At 38.0% G+C, this 16,472-nt stretch overlaps 2 protein-coding genes across 2 annotated transcripts in view; one reads left to right on the top strand and one right to left on the bottom strand.

The window, feature by feature from the left end:
• Window positions 1–158: 158 nt before the first annotated feature.
• tmem37 (transmembrane protein 37) lies at window positions 159–3,845 on the top strand. The gene is made up of 2 exons (XM_060928819.1): window positions 159–214; window positions 3,180–3,845. Exons 1-2 carry the CDS (start codon window positions 212–214, stop codon window positions 3,762–3,764), a joined length of 588 nt encoding a protein of 195 aa, XP_060784802.1. The 5' UTR covers window positions 159–211; the 3' UTR covers window positions 3,765–3,845.
• A 657-nt stretch (window positions 3,846–4,502) lies between these two features.
• Window positions 4,503–16,472, bottom strand: part of sctr (secretin receptor) — a 29,958-nt gene continuing 17,988 nt past the window's right edge. The window contains exons 9-13 of the mRNA XM_060928818.1: window positions 11,790–11,859; window positions 10,481–10,572; window positions 10,184–10,322; window positions 7,098–7,139; window positions 4,503–5,571 (exon numbers count right to left, since the gene is read on the bottom strand). Coding sequence (XP_060784801.1) covers window positions 5,422–5,571; window positions 7,098–7,139; window positions 10,184–10,322; window positions 10,481–10,572; window positions 11,790–11,859 — 493 coding nt within the window. The 3' untranslated portion in view covers window positions 4,503–5,421. The remainder of the gene's footprint in view (window positions 5,572–7,097; window positions 7,140–10,183; window positions 10,323–10,480; window positions 10,573–11,789; window positions 11,860–16,472) is intronic.

Below are 16,472 nucleotides of genomic sequence, written 5' to 3'. Positions count from 1 at the left end.
GTCTTTCTCCTGCTCCTGAAAAGCGGCATGACCAGAAATCTAACCACACAATGCCTCACAGCTGAATGTGGTTGGAGGATTCACTGCTGATTTTTGTTCATGTCAGTTAATGTTCGACAGAAATAACACTTAGACTGTTGTACTTTTGACTGGTTACACCTTCAGGGCTGCACAAAGTTTGGAGTTGATCAGAGTGATAGCAGTACGGATTATGGTAAGGTTTCATTTAACTTTTTCTACATTTGGGAATTGTTCATCGTTATGAACACTTGTTTTTTTAATGAGTGAATTTTGAAATGAATCAGGTTGTCAGAAGGAGTACTAAATTAAAAGGCGTCATATACAGCAGCCTGTTGTTGTAATCTGGCCAATATGACTCCGATCTGATTATTGTTCAACACATGAGGTCTAATCAGGGCCCTTCTCTTAACTTATAACCATTAACGGTTTATGGGAGCTCCTGCTTCTGAGCCTGTCTTTTTCTTTTTGTTTTAAAATCCTAATGTCTATGTATAAGGCCCACCTTATATAGTGAGTGCAGAAAGCAAAGTCCATTTTGAACTCTCCTTTATTTTCTATATAACTAGAACACATTACAGAGTATACAAGAACCATAAAGGCTGCATAACATAATATAAAACCAGTATAAACATTGTCAACAAAAAGAAAAAAATGGGGAGGGGGAGTTATATAGAAAAGAATATATTGAAATAAATAGACATTTCTACATTACTGGACCTAAACAAAACACAAAGAGGAGCAAAGCCTTTTTGAGGGATGGGGGTTATAAATCAAAACAAGACAGAATGACCACAAAACGCACTTGCTATTTTACTAGAGTACATTTTGTAACTGGTAAGTGAAAATAATTTGAAATCATTATAAATCAAATAAAGGAGTGTTTGCTATTTCTCCACTAACTGCAATGAATGTGATTATTGACTCACAAGAATGGTCATGTCAGAAGTAGATGAGTTTTAATCATCCATATGAAGTAAAATATGAGATATTTACTTTTGAATGCACCTAAACACAGGGCCCAGACATTTTTATACAAACGTCATGCTTATAGACAGAACCTACACAAGATTTATCCGATAAAAGCCTATTTCAATACACGGTATTTATTGTTTACAGTTTTCTTCAACCTTCTGGAAGAAGTGAATGCAGAGGTTTGGAAACTCAAAACCCATTGCAATGCAGTAGACCTCGATTACTTTCTGCACTTCATGCTTGTGACCACCAGATGTCACTAATCAGCACTGTGCTGAAACGCAACTAGGCCTAGATATTTTAAAGTGCATATCATGGACCAATTTCTTTCTTTTTTTTTAATATGAAAGTATGTCCCTTTAGACACTCATCCAGAAGGGTAATTTTGCACAAGGCCATCTGTCTACAGCAGAAAAAAATAAAATAACAAAACGCGTCTGGAAAAATCCCAAGGGAGTCTGGAGCCAGATTCGTGACGTCACCTGCGGAAGCGCCAGCAGGCTGCGAGAGCTTTACACGGGTTCAGTGCACAGCCTGTGTAGACCAAGCGCTCCCATTTCTCTCTCATTGTCCGGTCTTTTGGAAAACAATGAGTACTAATCCCATCAAGATTGGTGTTGCTACACCCTCCTACGATACATCTGTTAACCATTTTAATAATTACGTGATAACGTTGAAGAAATTTGCAGAAAACCACCAGGTCGTTTTCTCATAAACAAACCAACGCTGACGTAGGATTCAGAAGGAGGCGTCCCGCACATGACGTCACGAAAATCAATGTTTGCCGGGAAATCCAAATGCCAAGTTTTTTCAGAGGCGGACCAATTCACCTCAAATGGCTCGATTTCAACTGAATTGTTCTGGTATTGCGCAAGGTAAAAAAAAATTGCACAAAATGCAAAATGTGACAGATATTTGACCAAAGTTTAATATAAAATAGGAGAATTACATTGATCTTGCTCCTGAATTTACTCGTGATATGCACTTTAAATATATGCCTTTCAGTTTCATAAAATCGTTGAAATTTAGTTCCCTCTGAAATTTGGTCAATGTGATATATGTTTATTTCTGTAATAGCTCACAAAATATCAGGCCATTCTGTGGCTGGGAAGTTATTTAATTTGAGGGGATTCCTTCTTATTATTCTTCATCATCTTTTGGGTTTTACAGCAGCTGGCATCCACAGTGTTGCATTACTGCCATCTACAGGTTTACCTTGACCGTGCACTGACAGTTACATCATTCTGTCGTGAAACAAATAGCTGATCACACCGAGATGATCGCTGACCGCTGATATTTATTAGTTTGGTCCTGCGTTTCCTCTTCTTCGCAACATAACGTCTTTTCTTCTCACTTTCCGTTACTGTAGTCGGTCTTTCACGTTTCATTCGCACACTCACGTCTTCCATTTTTCTCTCCTGTTTCAAATTTGTATCCCACAATGCTTTGCGCGAACGGGGAAAGCCCACCATGTGATGCATGACATAGTATCTTGAATTGGGTCATGGTGAAGCAGAAAAAAATAGCAGAGAATTTAGGGCCACGTGGCTCTAAATTCATAATTGTTCTTTTTTAAAAAAAAAAAAAAACTAATAAAATTGGAAGTCTGTGATCTGAATTCAGTAGCTTTCAGTCCACTAAACAAAAATAATTGGGTGTCAGGGAAAATTCTTTTTATGACCTACACTTGAAAAATCTGAAAGGCCATCTCTCTCTCTCTCTCTCTCTCTCTCATATATATATATATATATATATATATATATATATATATATATATATATATATATATATATATATTTTGTAGGTGTGTAATACATATAATAACCATTTTATTAGATACATCTTCCTGTTGACTTTTTAGCAATTTATCAGGTCCAACTACCATTTCGATGCACAGTTACTGCCTGTAGTCCATCTGTGGCTAAGGACAGTATATCAGCCCCCTTTACTGTGTTCATCATTGGAAAGGGATCACAACAGGACCACCACTGACCAGATATTTTTTTGGGTGGTACAGTGACATTGACATGGTAATGACATGTAGTCATCCCTTGCCAATGATGATGCATTTTTTTTTCTAACCTACAGTTCAGACTGGATAATGTCTGAGGCTCTTTTTTGTGTACTATTTTACAAAAAGCCCTATTTCCCTTCCTTGTGTCTTTCCTTAACTACATCACTCACAGGCCATGGCTCCTGCTGCCCAGGAGAAGTCTCGTCCTTTATTCCTGGAAGTGTTCTGTCGCACTCTTATCATCCTGTGTGTGGCTCTCGCCATTGTCCTGTCCTCCATTGCAGTGTGTGATGGATACTGGCTGCTGAATGAACGCCACATGTTTGGCCTCTGGTTCTTCTGTGAGGTGGACATGGAGAACTCTGGTACACTCTTTAACTGCAGCAGGCATATTGCAGAGGAAGTGGGTCAGCTCCTGGGGCTCGGGCTGTGTCACTGTGTTGTCTCTCTGGCTGTAGTAAGTGCCATCTTTGGCCTGGAGCTGCTGGTATTGTCACAGGTGAGCGAGGGACAGGCATCTAGGCAGCGGTGGCATCTAGGGGCATGGCTTGTGCTGCTGGCTGCAGGATTGGCTGCTGCAGGGGTCATGACATTTATGTTCCTATTATGGGAATATGCTACAGCTCTGGGGCTCACACTTACTTTCTGGTGCCAGTTCACTGCAATCTTCCTCTTCTTCCTCAATGGCATGGCAGCACAGTACATCCGGAATATGGCATACTTTCTGCCCTCTAGTGGTGATGTTGGGAAACTATAGGCATTGGCCATTTTAGATTTACCACTGCTGGGTTATGTACGAAGTTCACAGAACAAAAAACTACTGTATCTGTTGTTGAATGTTTGAGTTATACCTACAAACTAAATGGTTAATTCAGTTCATTTGAATCTTTTTGAAAACCTTTCAATAAAGACTTTTCACAATTTCAGTTTTATATAATTTATATTTAACAAAAGTCCAATCCTCATACACTACCGTTCAAAAGTTTGGGGTCACCCAGACAATTTTGTGTTTTCCATGAAAAGTCACACTTTTATTTACCACCATAAGTTGTAAAATGAATAGAAAATATAGTCAAGACATTTTTCTGGCCATTTTGAGCATTTAATCGACCCCACAAATGTGATGCTCCAGAAACTCAATCTGCTCAAAGGAAGGTCAGTTTTATAGCTTCTCTAAAGAGCTCAACTGTTTTCAGCTGTGCTAACATGATTGTACAAGGGTTTTCTAATCATCCATTAGCCTTCTGAGGCAATGAGCAAACACATTGTACCATTAGAACACTGGAGTGATAGTTGCTGGAAATGGGCCTCTATACACCTATGGAGATATTGCACCAAAAACCAGACATTTGCAGCTAGAATAGTCATTTACCACATTAGCAATGTATAGAGTGGATTTCTGATTAGTTTAAAGTGATCTTCATTGAAAAGAACAGTGCTTTTCTTTCAAAAATAAGGACATTTCAACGTGACCCCAAACTTTTGAACGGTAGTGTATCATACATACCCATATATATATTTCACACAGTTCACAAAATTCAACTTTATGTTTATAAACTATTGTACTAATTTGCAGCAAAAACTACAGCATTACCCTAGAGAGCAAGTAACAACAAATAACATGTAGAAACATTATCATTAATATCTCTTTCAGTGCTTTATAATCTGTTTTCTTTCTTTCCCCCCCCCTTTTTTCACATGTATATACATCATACCATGTACATAGACACAATAAACTAAATGGCATTGAAACTGGAGAACAGGGGCACTTTTTTTCCCCCTGGGAGAACTGCTTTGAGAAAATTCTCTTTTGTAAACGAGCCCTTGGCTAGGAATATATGTTTAAAACTATCGTAAACAATGACATTGGAACATGAGCCAAGATAATTTAAACAATATATTGTTGGAGTGTTCAGGTTAGTGTCGACATGTCTCAGAGAATTTGGTGCCGTTTGCAAAAGCAGCCTTAATTTATAACATCATATCATATAAATGTAATATAACAAAAATGAATAAACTATTATTTATTTAAAGCTACTTGATGGTATTATATAAATATAGCAAAAAAAAAAAACCATTTTCCTTACATTGCAGTGTTTTAAGGAGACTGGCTTGTATTACTGTCAACTATGATTCTATCGTTGTACTAATAGCAGATTAATGGGACTAAAACCTGGCACGAAACTCTGTGCGTGCATGTATGTGTGAGTATGTATGCAAATGAGAGAAAACATTCTCTTTTTAGCCATAGACCATCTATAATGTAGGTCACTATTAATGTTTATAGTTTGAGTTATTCGGTCATGTTTGTAATTAGTAAAAGCTTATTGGGTTTTTTTTTTTTTGCTTGACAGTAGATTGTGTGTATAATATTTTATTGAGTTTGACTGTGTTTATGGTCTGCTGTGTGTTTGTTAGGATATGTTATTAACTCTTGCTAAAAGCGAGATCTGTGTGAGCGGTAAGCCACTTTGGCTAAGGGAACCATGGTGCAATCTGGCATCACCATGGACACGCCGCTTTAGACGTTGACGTCGCCAGTGCCGTGTAATCTCATGCTGAACCTGCCAAAGGTCAAAGGTTAGAATGTATTTTGAAGATGTAAATAAGAAGAACAAATTCAGCAGGGGTCAAAGATGGGGAAAAAAAGCAGCAAAAAGGTAATGTTCCTAAATACCTTTATGAAACACCTGAAAAATATGTATGGAATAGTGTTGTGCAATATTTAGAGAGAGTACTTTTAGTGCTATTTGTTGTAACTGAAGATTTTAGTGCTGACTCTAGTAAGCATTTTATTTAAAGGGGAACAGAGGGCAATATATAGAGTAAATATAACAATAAAACACACATTAACGAACCTTATTCAAGACTTACAAAAGTTTTTTGTTCTAAGGTTGGAAAGTTATAGTGTTTTGAAAGTAGCTCGAGCAAACTATTTCCGCAGTTTGAACAGCCCGCCATGATATTAATTTTATCCAATCAGAATGCACGTTCATTTTCTCTGCGTAACACTCATGACGTATGTATGTGCCCAGTTGTGTTGGCTCAGTGAGGCTGGGACTAGCACGTGTGAATCGGAAAGTAGGATGAATTGTAAGTGATCGGCTACACAATGCCACAGTGTGTTGCTTTCAGGTGTAATAACAGGACCGATGGAAAGCATAACGATCCTCCAGACGTGTCTTTTCACTCGTTTCCCCTGAAAAACACCAAGCGAGTTCGAGCATGGCTACGTATGATCGGCAGAAGCGATTTCAAGCCATCATGTGCTTCAAGGCTATGTTCAAAACATTTCCTGCCCTCGGCATATGAGGAGGACTTACTGTATTTGCCAAATACATTGGACTACAACCAGGGAAGAAGCCCAGGCAAATTCTGAAGGATGATGCCGTACCAACAGAATTTTATCATAGGCCAAGTGCAAGTGAGACGGCGGTGAGCGAGTTCTCTGCACATTCTGTGAGGTTGAAAAAGCGTCGAAAGGAAGCGAAAACGAAAGAGGTAGGACTCGTCTCGCATTGAAAAGTTGTAATATGCAAGAATAGGAATAGTATTGTAAGTGTTGTGTATTTGATTGATTTTGCAGATGAAAGAGATGCTTGTATCTGCTACTTCTACTTCACCTGGCTGTGCTCTGAAGAAGGTAAATATATGGTATTCTATGATTAATTCATCAGTTAGCAAATAAAGCTAACCAAAATAGAAACTTTACTTTCGCTTGTGTTTTGAGTTACAAAACATGATTACACGCTTCTGTCCTAGTGCAGTGGGTAGCGCTGACGTCACGGTCTTTTAAAAATGGCAACTCTTGTGCCGTTTAGCGTACCGACTATTATATTTACAGTTACCAAGATATTTCGTTGTTTTCTAGTATATAAATTTGATAGAATACTTAAGAATACGTTACTTTGTCACATCAGCAACTGTATATATTATATTTGGTACCCCTTTAAAAAATGCTGAGCTACCATTACCTTCTCTAATGTAGCCACTTAATTCTTCTTACTAGGAAACCTGAATTATTGCTCTTATTTTAACCTCCAGATAAAAATCTGTAATGAGTGAGTGAGCATGAGTCAGAGACACTTACCTCTCCATTCAGGAAGCAGTAAAGAAGCGCTACTATGAAACCCTGTACAACAGAGAAAAAAAAAAACCACACACACACACACACAGTCATATCTTTTAGTGCCTGGGCAACAGTCTGGATTTTAGATGAGTGTACTGTTAGTGCCTAGTGTGATGACAAAAGCTGTAGACCTGTTATTTTATGACTAAAATACAATGGGGCATACTTATCTAGGAAAATAAACAATGACTAGGTAATGTGATGCTCAGTCAGAGTTGAGAATTTAAAAGCACTATGGTATAAAAATGTTTAAATTGCACATTGTAAATGTATACTGCATGCATGTTTTAACAAGACAACATTGTTGAATTCTCATATCTAAATTTCCAGAACAAGATAGCTGTGACAATACTAGTGCATCTCAAACAATTAGAATATCGTGAAAAAGTTCATTTTTTTGTAATTTAATTCAAAATGGTAAACTTTCATATATTCTATCTATATTCATTACATGTAAAGTGAAATATTCCAAGCCTTTTTTTGTTTTAATTTTGATCATTATGGCTTATAGCTCATGAAAATCAGAAATCCAGTATCTCAAATGATTAGAATATTTCCTAAGATCAATCAAAAAAGGATTTACAATACAGAAATGTCCAACTTGTGAAACGTATGTTCATTTGCACACTCAATACTTGGTTTGGCTTGGTCCCTATAACTGCTGATGTCCTGGGATTTTCACGGACAACAGTCTCTAGAGTTTAGTGAGAATGGTGCAATAAAGAAAAACTATCCAGTGAGTAGCAGTTCTGTGGATGAAATCGCCTTGTTGATGAGAGAGGTCAAGGGAGAATGGCCAGACTAGTTCGAGGCTACAGTAAGTCAGATAACCACTATGTACAATTGTAGTGAGCAGAAAAGCATCTCCAAATGCACAATACACCGAACCTTGAGGCGGATGGGCTACAACAGTGGAAGACTGTGTCAGGCTCCACTTCTGTCTGCCAAAAACAGAAAGCTGAGGCTGCTTTGGGCACAGGCTCACCAAAACTGGACAGTTGAAGACTGAAAAATGTAGCCTGGTCTAATGAATCTTGATTTCTCCTAAGGTACACAGATGGTAGGGTCAGAACTTGGCACCAACAGCATGGACCGAACCAACCTGCCTTGTATCAACAGTCCAAGCTGGTGGAGGTGGTGTAATGGTGTGGGGAATGTTTTCTTGGCACACTTTGGGCCCATCAATACCAATCAATCATTCATTGCTTGAATGCAACAGCCGATTTGAGTATTGTTGCTGATGATGTGCATCGCTTCATGGCCAAAATGTACCATACCCATCTTCTAATGGTTAATTTCAGCATGATAATACATCATGTCACAAAGCAAACATCATCTCAAACTGGTTTCTTGAACATGACAATGAGTTCACTGTTCTTCAGTGGCCTTCAAGGTCACCAGATCTGAATCCAGTAGAACACCTTTGGGATGTGGTAGAAAGCATGTAAGTGCACCTGAAAAATCTGCAGGAAATGCATGATGTAATCATGGATCAGAATCTCAAAGGAATGTTTCCAATATTTTGTGAAATCCATGCCATGAAGAACTGAGGCTGTTTTGAGAGCTAAGGGAGACCCTACCCAGTATTAGTATAGTGTTCCTAATAAAGTGTTTGTTGAATGTAAGTGATAACAGGAACTTGTTTTGGGGTCATTCCACAACAATAACTGTAAATTTATGGAAAATATGGTGTCATTCTTTAATTCATTAAAAAAAACAATAAAACTCGATGCTGACAGTTTCGATGGGTCTAGTCCATCTAGTTACTAGAAAACTATTTCAGACACTTGACCTTACTGTGACCTTGTCCCTCTTTGGATTACTTCTAAAACCTAATCAGTTTAGCTACTGCTTACAATGATGACTACATATACAGTAAGTCCTACAAACATTCAATCACTCATTCTTGATATATCATAGTATAGAGAATCTCACATGGACACATGAACAACTTGAAACCAAAATTGTTGTGGTATAGGACAACTAAAACACTTTGGGACATGCTGTTCTTGGAAAATAACTTCTGGCTAGTGACATCACTTCATGTCAGGCTACATTATAGATGACTTGCAACCATGTGTTCAAAATGAGCTATGTCGTGAGCATCCGCCATGATGGTGGATATACTGTACAAAGCAACTAGGATGGCAGCCGCTGAAAGCGTGTCTGTAAACAATGCTGAATTTTCTCACTATTACCATGATTTGAACAGTCGAGCGAAGATTTGATACAAAGAGAAGATAGATATGTGTGGTTTTGACCCATATTATTGAAAAAAGTCAGACTTTTCTGAAGAGAAGATGCTTCTACTGATTATCGAGTACCCAGATATCGCATTCTATCTGGTTTGGCTGCCGAAGAATCAAGTCCGACCTTGGATGAATCATAGCCCATTTTCTGAGTGGGTGCCCAGTCTGGATTGTTTCTATCATATAATTTCGCTGGTGCTCCTAGAAGTGAAATGGTAATACAGGTGTTAAAATTATAACAACCACAACAAGAGAACACTCATTTTATAGCAAAATTCTAGCAACACAAAATAAAATTCTTCCATGATATTATCGAGAAAGCTTTTGAATCTCACGTGAGATAAAATGATTACTGCAAACATGAGCTATTTTGGTTTTAGCCCCTGTTAGATCAGCCCTGCTGATGTTGTTCGGCCATGCTCGTCTCCTCTCTGTACTAAGCCTCAGAGTTTCCTCGCCCTCTTTCCGAATCATGGACGGAATTCTAAAAAATCGGAACGTGCCACGGTCACGAGTACTGTTGTGACCACAACCATATACAGCACAAAGATATGGCAGAGCTAAAAGAATGCTTAAAGCAGTGGAAAAACAAAGAGTGTTGCACACGCGTGACTATGTTTTGTATGGAATGTTGCTTGACCCCGCATTTGTATATCCACCAACATGGCTGATATCCGGGTTTCTAATTTGCTTTGACGTCACTTGCAAGTCAAGGATAGCACCCTGTTGTTGATTATTTTCCTATAACAGCACACCCAGTCATGTTTAATACCTTACATATCAACTTTAAGCCATCACCTGTGTGGAGGCCAGAGCGAGCTCGATGGCGTTCCAGATCTGGAAGGTGAGGACGTTGACTCCATCAGGGAAAAAAGTGAAGAGGGCATACTGCACACCAAACAGTGACACTAGCAGCAGTGTGGACTTGGCCAGCTTCCTTCATACAATACAGCAGACGAACAGCATCACAAAAGTAGGTTAAACTAAAATGCAGAATTGTTCCATCTGTTCTGTGTCTCCTCTCTCATTCCTGTTTACCTGGAACATTGCATTTTTATGTGGTGCTCAGTGTTGAATGTTGTGAGTTTAACTTACTTGTGCTGTTTAAACTCATTTCCAATCATATCCGGAGCTCTCATCTTGCTTACTATTGTTTGTATGATTCTCAGGAAAAACAGGAGGTTTACCTTTTGTGTTGCAATGAATGAAAACAAACACATTGGTATACATTAGCTAATTCAGGAAAGAAATAAAGACACTGTGTATACATGGTAAATAATAATAATAATAATAATATATTTTATTATAATAAGCATCCTTTATTTAATGATTACAAAAATTAAAACAAATCACAACCAATTGTGCAGTTTAGGTAAATCCATTAATCAAAGATGTCAATGTCACAATATTACATAGGTACATTAATAATCTAAAATTTGGCTGGATATATATACAATAAAGCTATATAGAAATACGAAATTGTGTTAAGAAAAAAAAGTAATCTGAATATGTAAATATAAAAAAAAAATCAAAGCCTATCCTAATTTGGGCTTAAAAAGTAAAAAGAGTAATAATAATAATAATAATAATAATAATAATAATAATGGAACAGTTTGAATGAGGAGCTCAAGGGATGTCCAGACATGAAGCGGTTTTAAAAGGTGTACAAAAATTTGATTTTCACAAGGTATAAGGATGAAGGGGGTTAATCATAACTGGCTGGTTACTGTGTATTTGTTTTGTTTTTATTTTGTTCTCCATTGTGAGCATGGTATTAGTAGTAAACTTATGTTATATATCTATAACATAATATACTATATCTATATAGTCATAGAGAATTGATATCTGAATAGTTGAAGTAATATTATTTAATATAGTATGTGTATATTTTATATTTATATATATATATATATATATATATATATATATATATATATATATATATATATATGGAAGCTAGATAATCAATTTATATTGACTTACGAAGAGGGGTGGGATTAAATAAGTTTTTACTTCAGCCCACTCCTTTTCGGACATGTAAACTCAACATTGCTTCGTGCGTCCTTGTTTGTATTTTTGTTTTGTTTTCTTTTGTTTTGATTTTGATATTATATTATTATTACCTATATTATTTATGGTTTATTTTCTAATTTAGTGGCTTTTTACGTTTTCTTGTTGTAAATGCTGTTTTGCTTTTCTTGTTTTCTATTTATTTATTCATTGTTAGTTTATTTCGAACACGTAAACAATCATCAAAATCAAATCAAAATAACAATAATACAGTATTATATAGATATGAAGTATAGTAATTATAGTGATGGTAGATACAGATGCTTTCTGTCTATGCAGATGACAGATAAGAGTTTTATGATTTGGGGAAAGTGTGCATCTGTATTATGCTTACAGTAATGAACAGGATTATAGGAACTCTAAGAATCCACCAGATCCAGCCTCTGCTTCTTGTCTCCCAACACCTGTACACACACCCAAACGCAAACATGGCACAAAATATTACCAAGATGACTTCATTTAGTTTTAGAATACATTTTTTTGAGAAATTTAATGTATGAGGACATGTAAGGGTATTTGAATTTACAGCGCATGCATCTGCTTCTAGTTTTATACTAGTGTTGTAGTCAAGATCACCAAAACTGAGACCAAGTCATAACCAAGATCAAAGTGTATCGAGACTAAAACAGGATCAAGACTTTGAGGGGGTGAGGGGGCAGAGTGGGGTGACGGCTCTTAACAGGAAGAAATATTTCAAATTAGCAATGAGTCACATTATTGGTCGCATTTTCTCATCTCATCTCATTATCTGTAGCCGCTTTATCCTGTCCTACAGGGTCGCAGGCAAGCTGCAGCCTATCCCAGCTGACTACGGGCGAAAGGTGGGGTACACCCTGGACAAGTCGCCGGGTCATCACAGGGCTGACACATAGACACAGACAACCATTCACACTCACATTCACACCTACGGTCAATTTAGAGTCACCAGTTAACCTAACCTGCATATCTTTGGACTGTGGGGGAAACCGGAGCACCCGGAGGAAACCCACGCGGACACGGGGAAAACATGCAAACTCCGCACAGAAAGGCCCTCGCCGCCCACAGGGCTCGAACCCGGACCTTCTTGCTGTGAAGCGACAGCGCTAACCACTACACCACCATGCCGCCCTGGTCGCATTTTAAGCAGGAAATTTTTACATCCAGTCCCAGTAAAGATGTTAACAAATAAATCAGACAATGCACAGTCAATTTCGTGAAATCTCTTCTCTGGTCTTGAAATAAAATCGCGAGTCCTCCATGACCGAGACAAGACCGAGTAAAAATGCGGTTGATTCTGAGATGAGACCAAGACCTTCAAAAAGTGGTCTTGAGACCGGTCTCGAGTACTACAACGCTAGTTTATACTAGTGTTCTGATTGCAAAAAAAGTGCAATACAGAACATTTTATTGTCACCTTGATAAGCAATAATGTATAATGCAAGATGTATGTTATAGATTGTTTAAATATATAGCATTATAGAGTATTAAAATAATAGTCTGGCCTAAAATAAAAATTTTCCAATTTACAATTCTCCATTTTTACAATTTTCTGATGACTTCAAATGTACTCAGACAATCAAGATAAACTATATTGCCAAAAGTATTTGCTCACCTATCCAAATTATCGGAATCAGGTGTTCCAATCACTTCCATGGCCACAGGTGTATAAAATCAAGCACCTAGGCATGCAGACTGTTTTTACAATTTGGAGCTGGCCCCTTCCTCTCCCAACATGACTGTGCACCAGTGCACAAAGCAAGGTCCATAAAGACATGGATGACAGAGTCTGGTGTGGATGAACTTGACTGGCCTGCACAGAGTCCTGACCTCAACCCGATAGAACACCTTTGGGATGAATTAGAGCGGAGACTGAGAGCCAGGCCTTCTCGTCCAACATCAGTGTGTGACCTCACAAATGCGCTTCTGGAAGAATGGTCAAAAATTCTCATAAACACACTCCTAAACCTTGTGGACAGCCTTCCCAGAAGAGTTGAAGCTGTTCTAGCTGCAAAGGGTGGACCAACGTCATTTTGAACCCTATGGATTAGGAATGGGATGTCACTTAAGCTCATATGTGAGTCAAGGCAGGTGAGCTAATACTTTTGGCAATATAGTGTATGTTTGGTGTCTAAGGTTTACTTCCTCAGTATGGATCTAATCTTCCTAACAAATAACATATTTTTATATCTACCAGTTCAGCATTATGAAAAGTGTTCATCACTCTCTGAACTCAAGATTCTTTGTCTTAGCAACACCATTTGTACATAAAGAGTTTTATAAGATAGCAGAAAAAGCCCATAGGAGATTAAACATAATTTGATATATAATCTAAACTAAACTAAAATTATAATTTATATATTTAGGCACTGCCTAAAAGCGGAGTTCCTGATGAGTGTAAAATGTGTTTCTAAGTGGCTGCCAGAGCTGTCATTCATTATTCACGTTACGGGCGGAGCTGTCAGCCCAGGAAGCAGTATTCGTTATGCTATAGATGCTTGCTGCTGTGTTTATATTCACCATGCGCCTTAGTCAGAGGTTCAGTGTGGTATGTTATAAAGCTTCGCTGTCCGTCATCTTGATATGTCATTCATGCACAATGTAAAGTTTGTGTGCGCTGTTATTGAGTGTGTTTTGTTTGTGTTTGGTGCATTGGTTGAACTGTGGTTTAGCACAAGACTTTGAGCACAGAGGCTAATTGTGCACGTTTGGCTAACTTGTAGAGGTTTGCATGCTTGGTTGAGCAGAGCAAGGTGTGTAATGTTCAGAGCATAGTCTGTAAACATTACTCTGCAAAATTGTGCATTTGTTTACAACCATGTTATGTTAATTATTTTTGTTTTGTTTTCTACTGGACCTCAAACACCGTACAATGAGCACCGTACAGTGAGCACCATGAAAACTCATGGTGCTCGGTGTACAGTGTATGGTGTTTGAGGTCCAGTGTTTGATGCTATACTCATGTTCAAGAGGAATAAAACTCATATGCACTTATCAGAGACTCTCTGCTGTTGTTCTTAATACCAAGGGCTGCTTCAGTGTTAGTAAATAATCCTTTGTTATTTAAAAAAAAAGCAAAAAGCAAATTAAAAATAAGTACTGGATAAAAACCCATCTATCTTACAGTGGTGCTTGAAAGTTTGTGAACCCTTTAGAATTTTCTATATTTCTGCATAAATATGATCTAAAGCATCATCAGATTTTCACACAAGTCCTAAAAGTAGATAAAGAGAACCCAGTTAAACAAATGAGACAAAGAATATTATACTTGGTCATTTATTGATTGAGAAAAATGATCCAATATTACATATCTGTGAGTGGCAAAAGTATGTGAACCTTTGCTTTCAGTATCTGGTGTGACCCCCTTGTGCAGCAATAACTGCAACTAAATGTTTCTGCTAACTGTTGATCAGTCCTGCACACCGGCTTGGAGGAATTTTAGCCCATTCCTCCATACAGAACAGCTTCAACTCTGGGATGTTGGTGGGTTGCCTCACATGAACTGTTCGCTTCAGGTCCTTCCACAACATTTTGATTGGATTAAGGTCAGGACTTTGACTTGGCCATTCCAAAACATTAACTTTATTCTTCTTTAACCATTCTTTGGTAGAACGACTTGTGTGCTTAGGGTCGTTGTCTTGCTGCATGACCCACCTTCTCTTGAGATTCAGTTCATGGACAGATGTCCTGACATTTTCTCTTTAGAATTTGCTGGTATAATTCAGAATTCATTGTTCCATCAATGATGGCAAGCCGTCCTGGCCCAGATGCAGCAAAGCAGGCCCAAACCATGATACTACCACCACCATGTTTCACAGATGGGATAAGGTTCTTATGCTGGAATGCAGTCTTTTCCTTTCTCCAAATACAACGCTTCTCATTTAAACCAAAAAGTTCTATTTTGGTCTCATCCATCCACAAAACATTTTTCCAATAGCCTTCTGGCTTGTCCACATGATCTTTAGCAAACTGCAGATGAGCAGCAATGCTCTTTTTGGAGAGCAGTGACTTTCTCCTTGCAACCCTGCCATGCACACCATTGTTGTTCAGTGTTCTCCTGGTGGTGGACTCATGAACATTAACATTAGCCAATGTGAGAGAGGCCTTCAGTTGCTTAGAAGTTACCCTGGGGTCCTTTGTGACCTCACCAACTATTACACGCCTTGCTCTTGGAGTGATCTTTGTGGGTCAACCACTCCTGGGGAGGGTAACAATGGTCTTGAATTTCCTCCATTTGTACACAATCTGTCTGACTGTGGATTGGTGGAGTCCAAACTCTTTAGAGATGGTTTTGTAACCTTTTTCAGCCTGATGAGCATCAACAACGCTTTTTCTGAGGTCCTCAGAAATCTCCTTTGTTCGTGTCATGGTACACTTCCACAAACATGTGTTGTGAAGATCAGACTTTGATAGATCCCTGTTCTTTAAATAAAACAGGGTGCCCACTCACACCTGATTGTCATCCCATTGATTGAAGACACCTGACTCTAATTTCACCTTCAAATTAAGTGCTAATCCTAGAGGTTCACATACTTTTGCCACTCACAGATATGTAATATTGGATCATTTTCCTCAATAAATAAATGACCAAGTATAATATTTTTGTCTCATTTGTTTAACTGGGTTCTCTTTATCTACTTTTAGGACTTGTATGAAAACCTGATGATATTTTAGGTCATATTTATGCAGAAATATAGAAAATTCTAAAGGGTTCACAAACTTTCAAGCACCACTGTATGTAAATAAAGATACAAATTTTGTTGTTCAGTGGTCAAGTGTTTGAGATACATTGCCTTGCACTTACGATCAGGTTCCCTGTGGTGGTACACATCTGTCATTCGTACATGTGAACATCATATGAACGCAAAAACCATTAAAAGTCAGGTTGATGCATGACCATATTCTCTTAAATATGGAGCTCCGCTCCATGCGCTTTGCTCCTGGGGAGCTCCACTAATATCGTATAACTGCACCAAATCTGCCTTCAGCCTTTGATACTATTATTTTGTCAATTTGTATAGAAAATTCTTGAAGTGCCTAA

Source organism: Neoarius graeffei, chromosome 9 (genome assembly GCF_027579695.1).
Source record: "Neoarius graeffei isolate fNeoGra1 chromosome 9, fNeoGra1.pri, whole genome shotgun sequence".
Lineage (NCBI taxonomy): Eukaryota > Metazoa > Chordata > Actinopteri > Siluriformes > Ariidae > Neoarius > Neoarius graeffei.
This window is presented reverse-complemented; position numbering and strand designations above follow the sequence as displayed.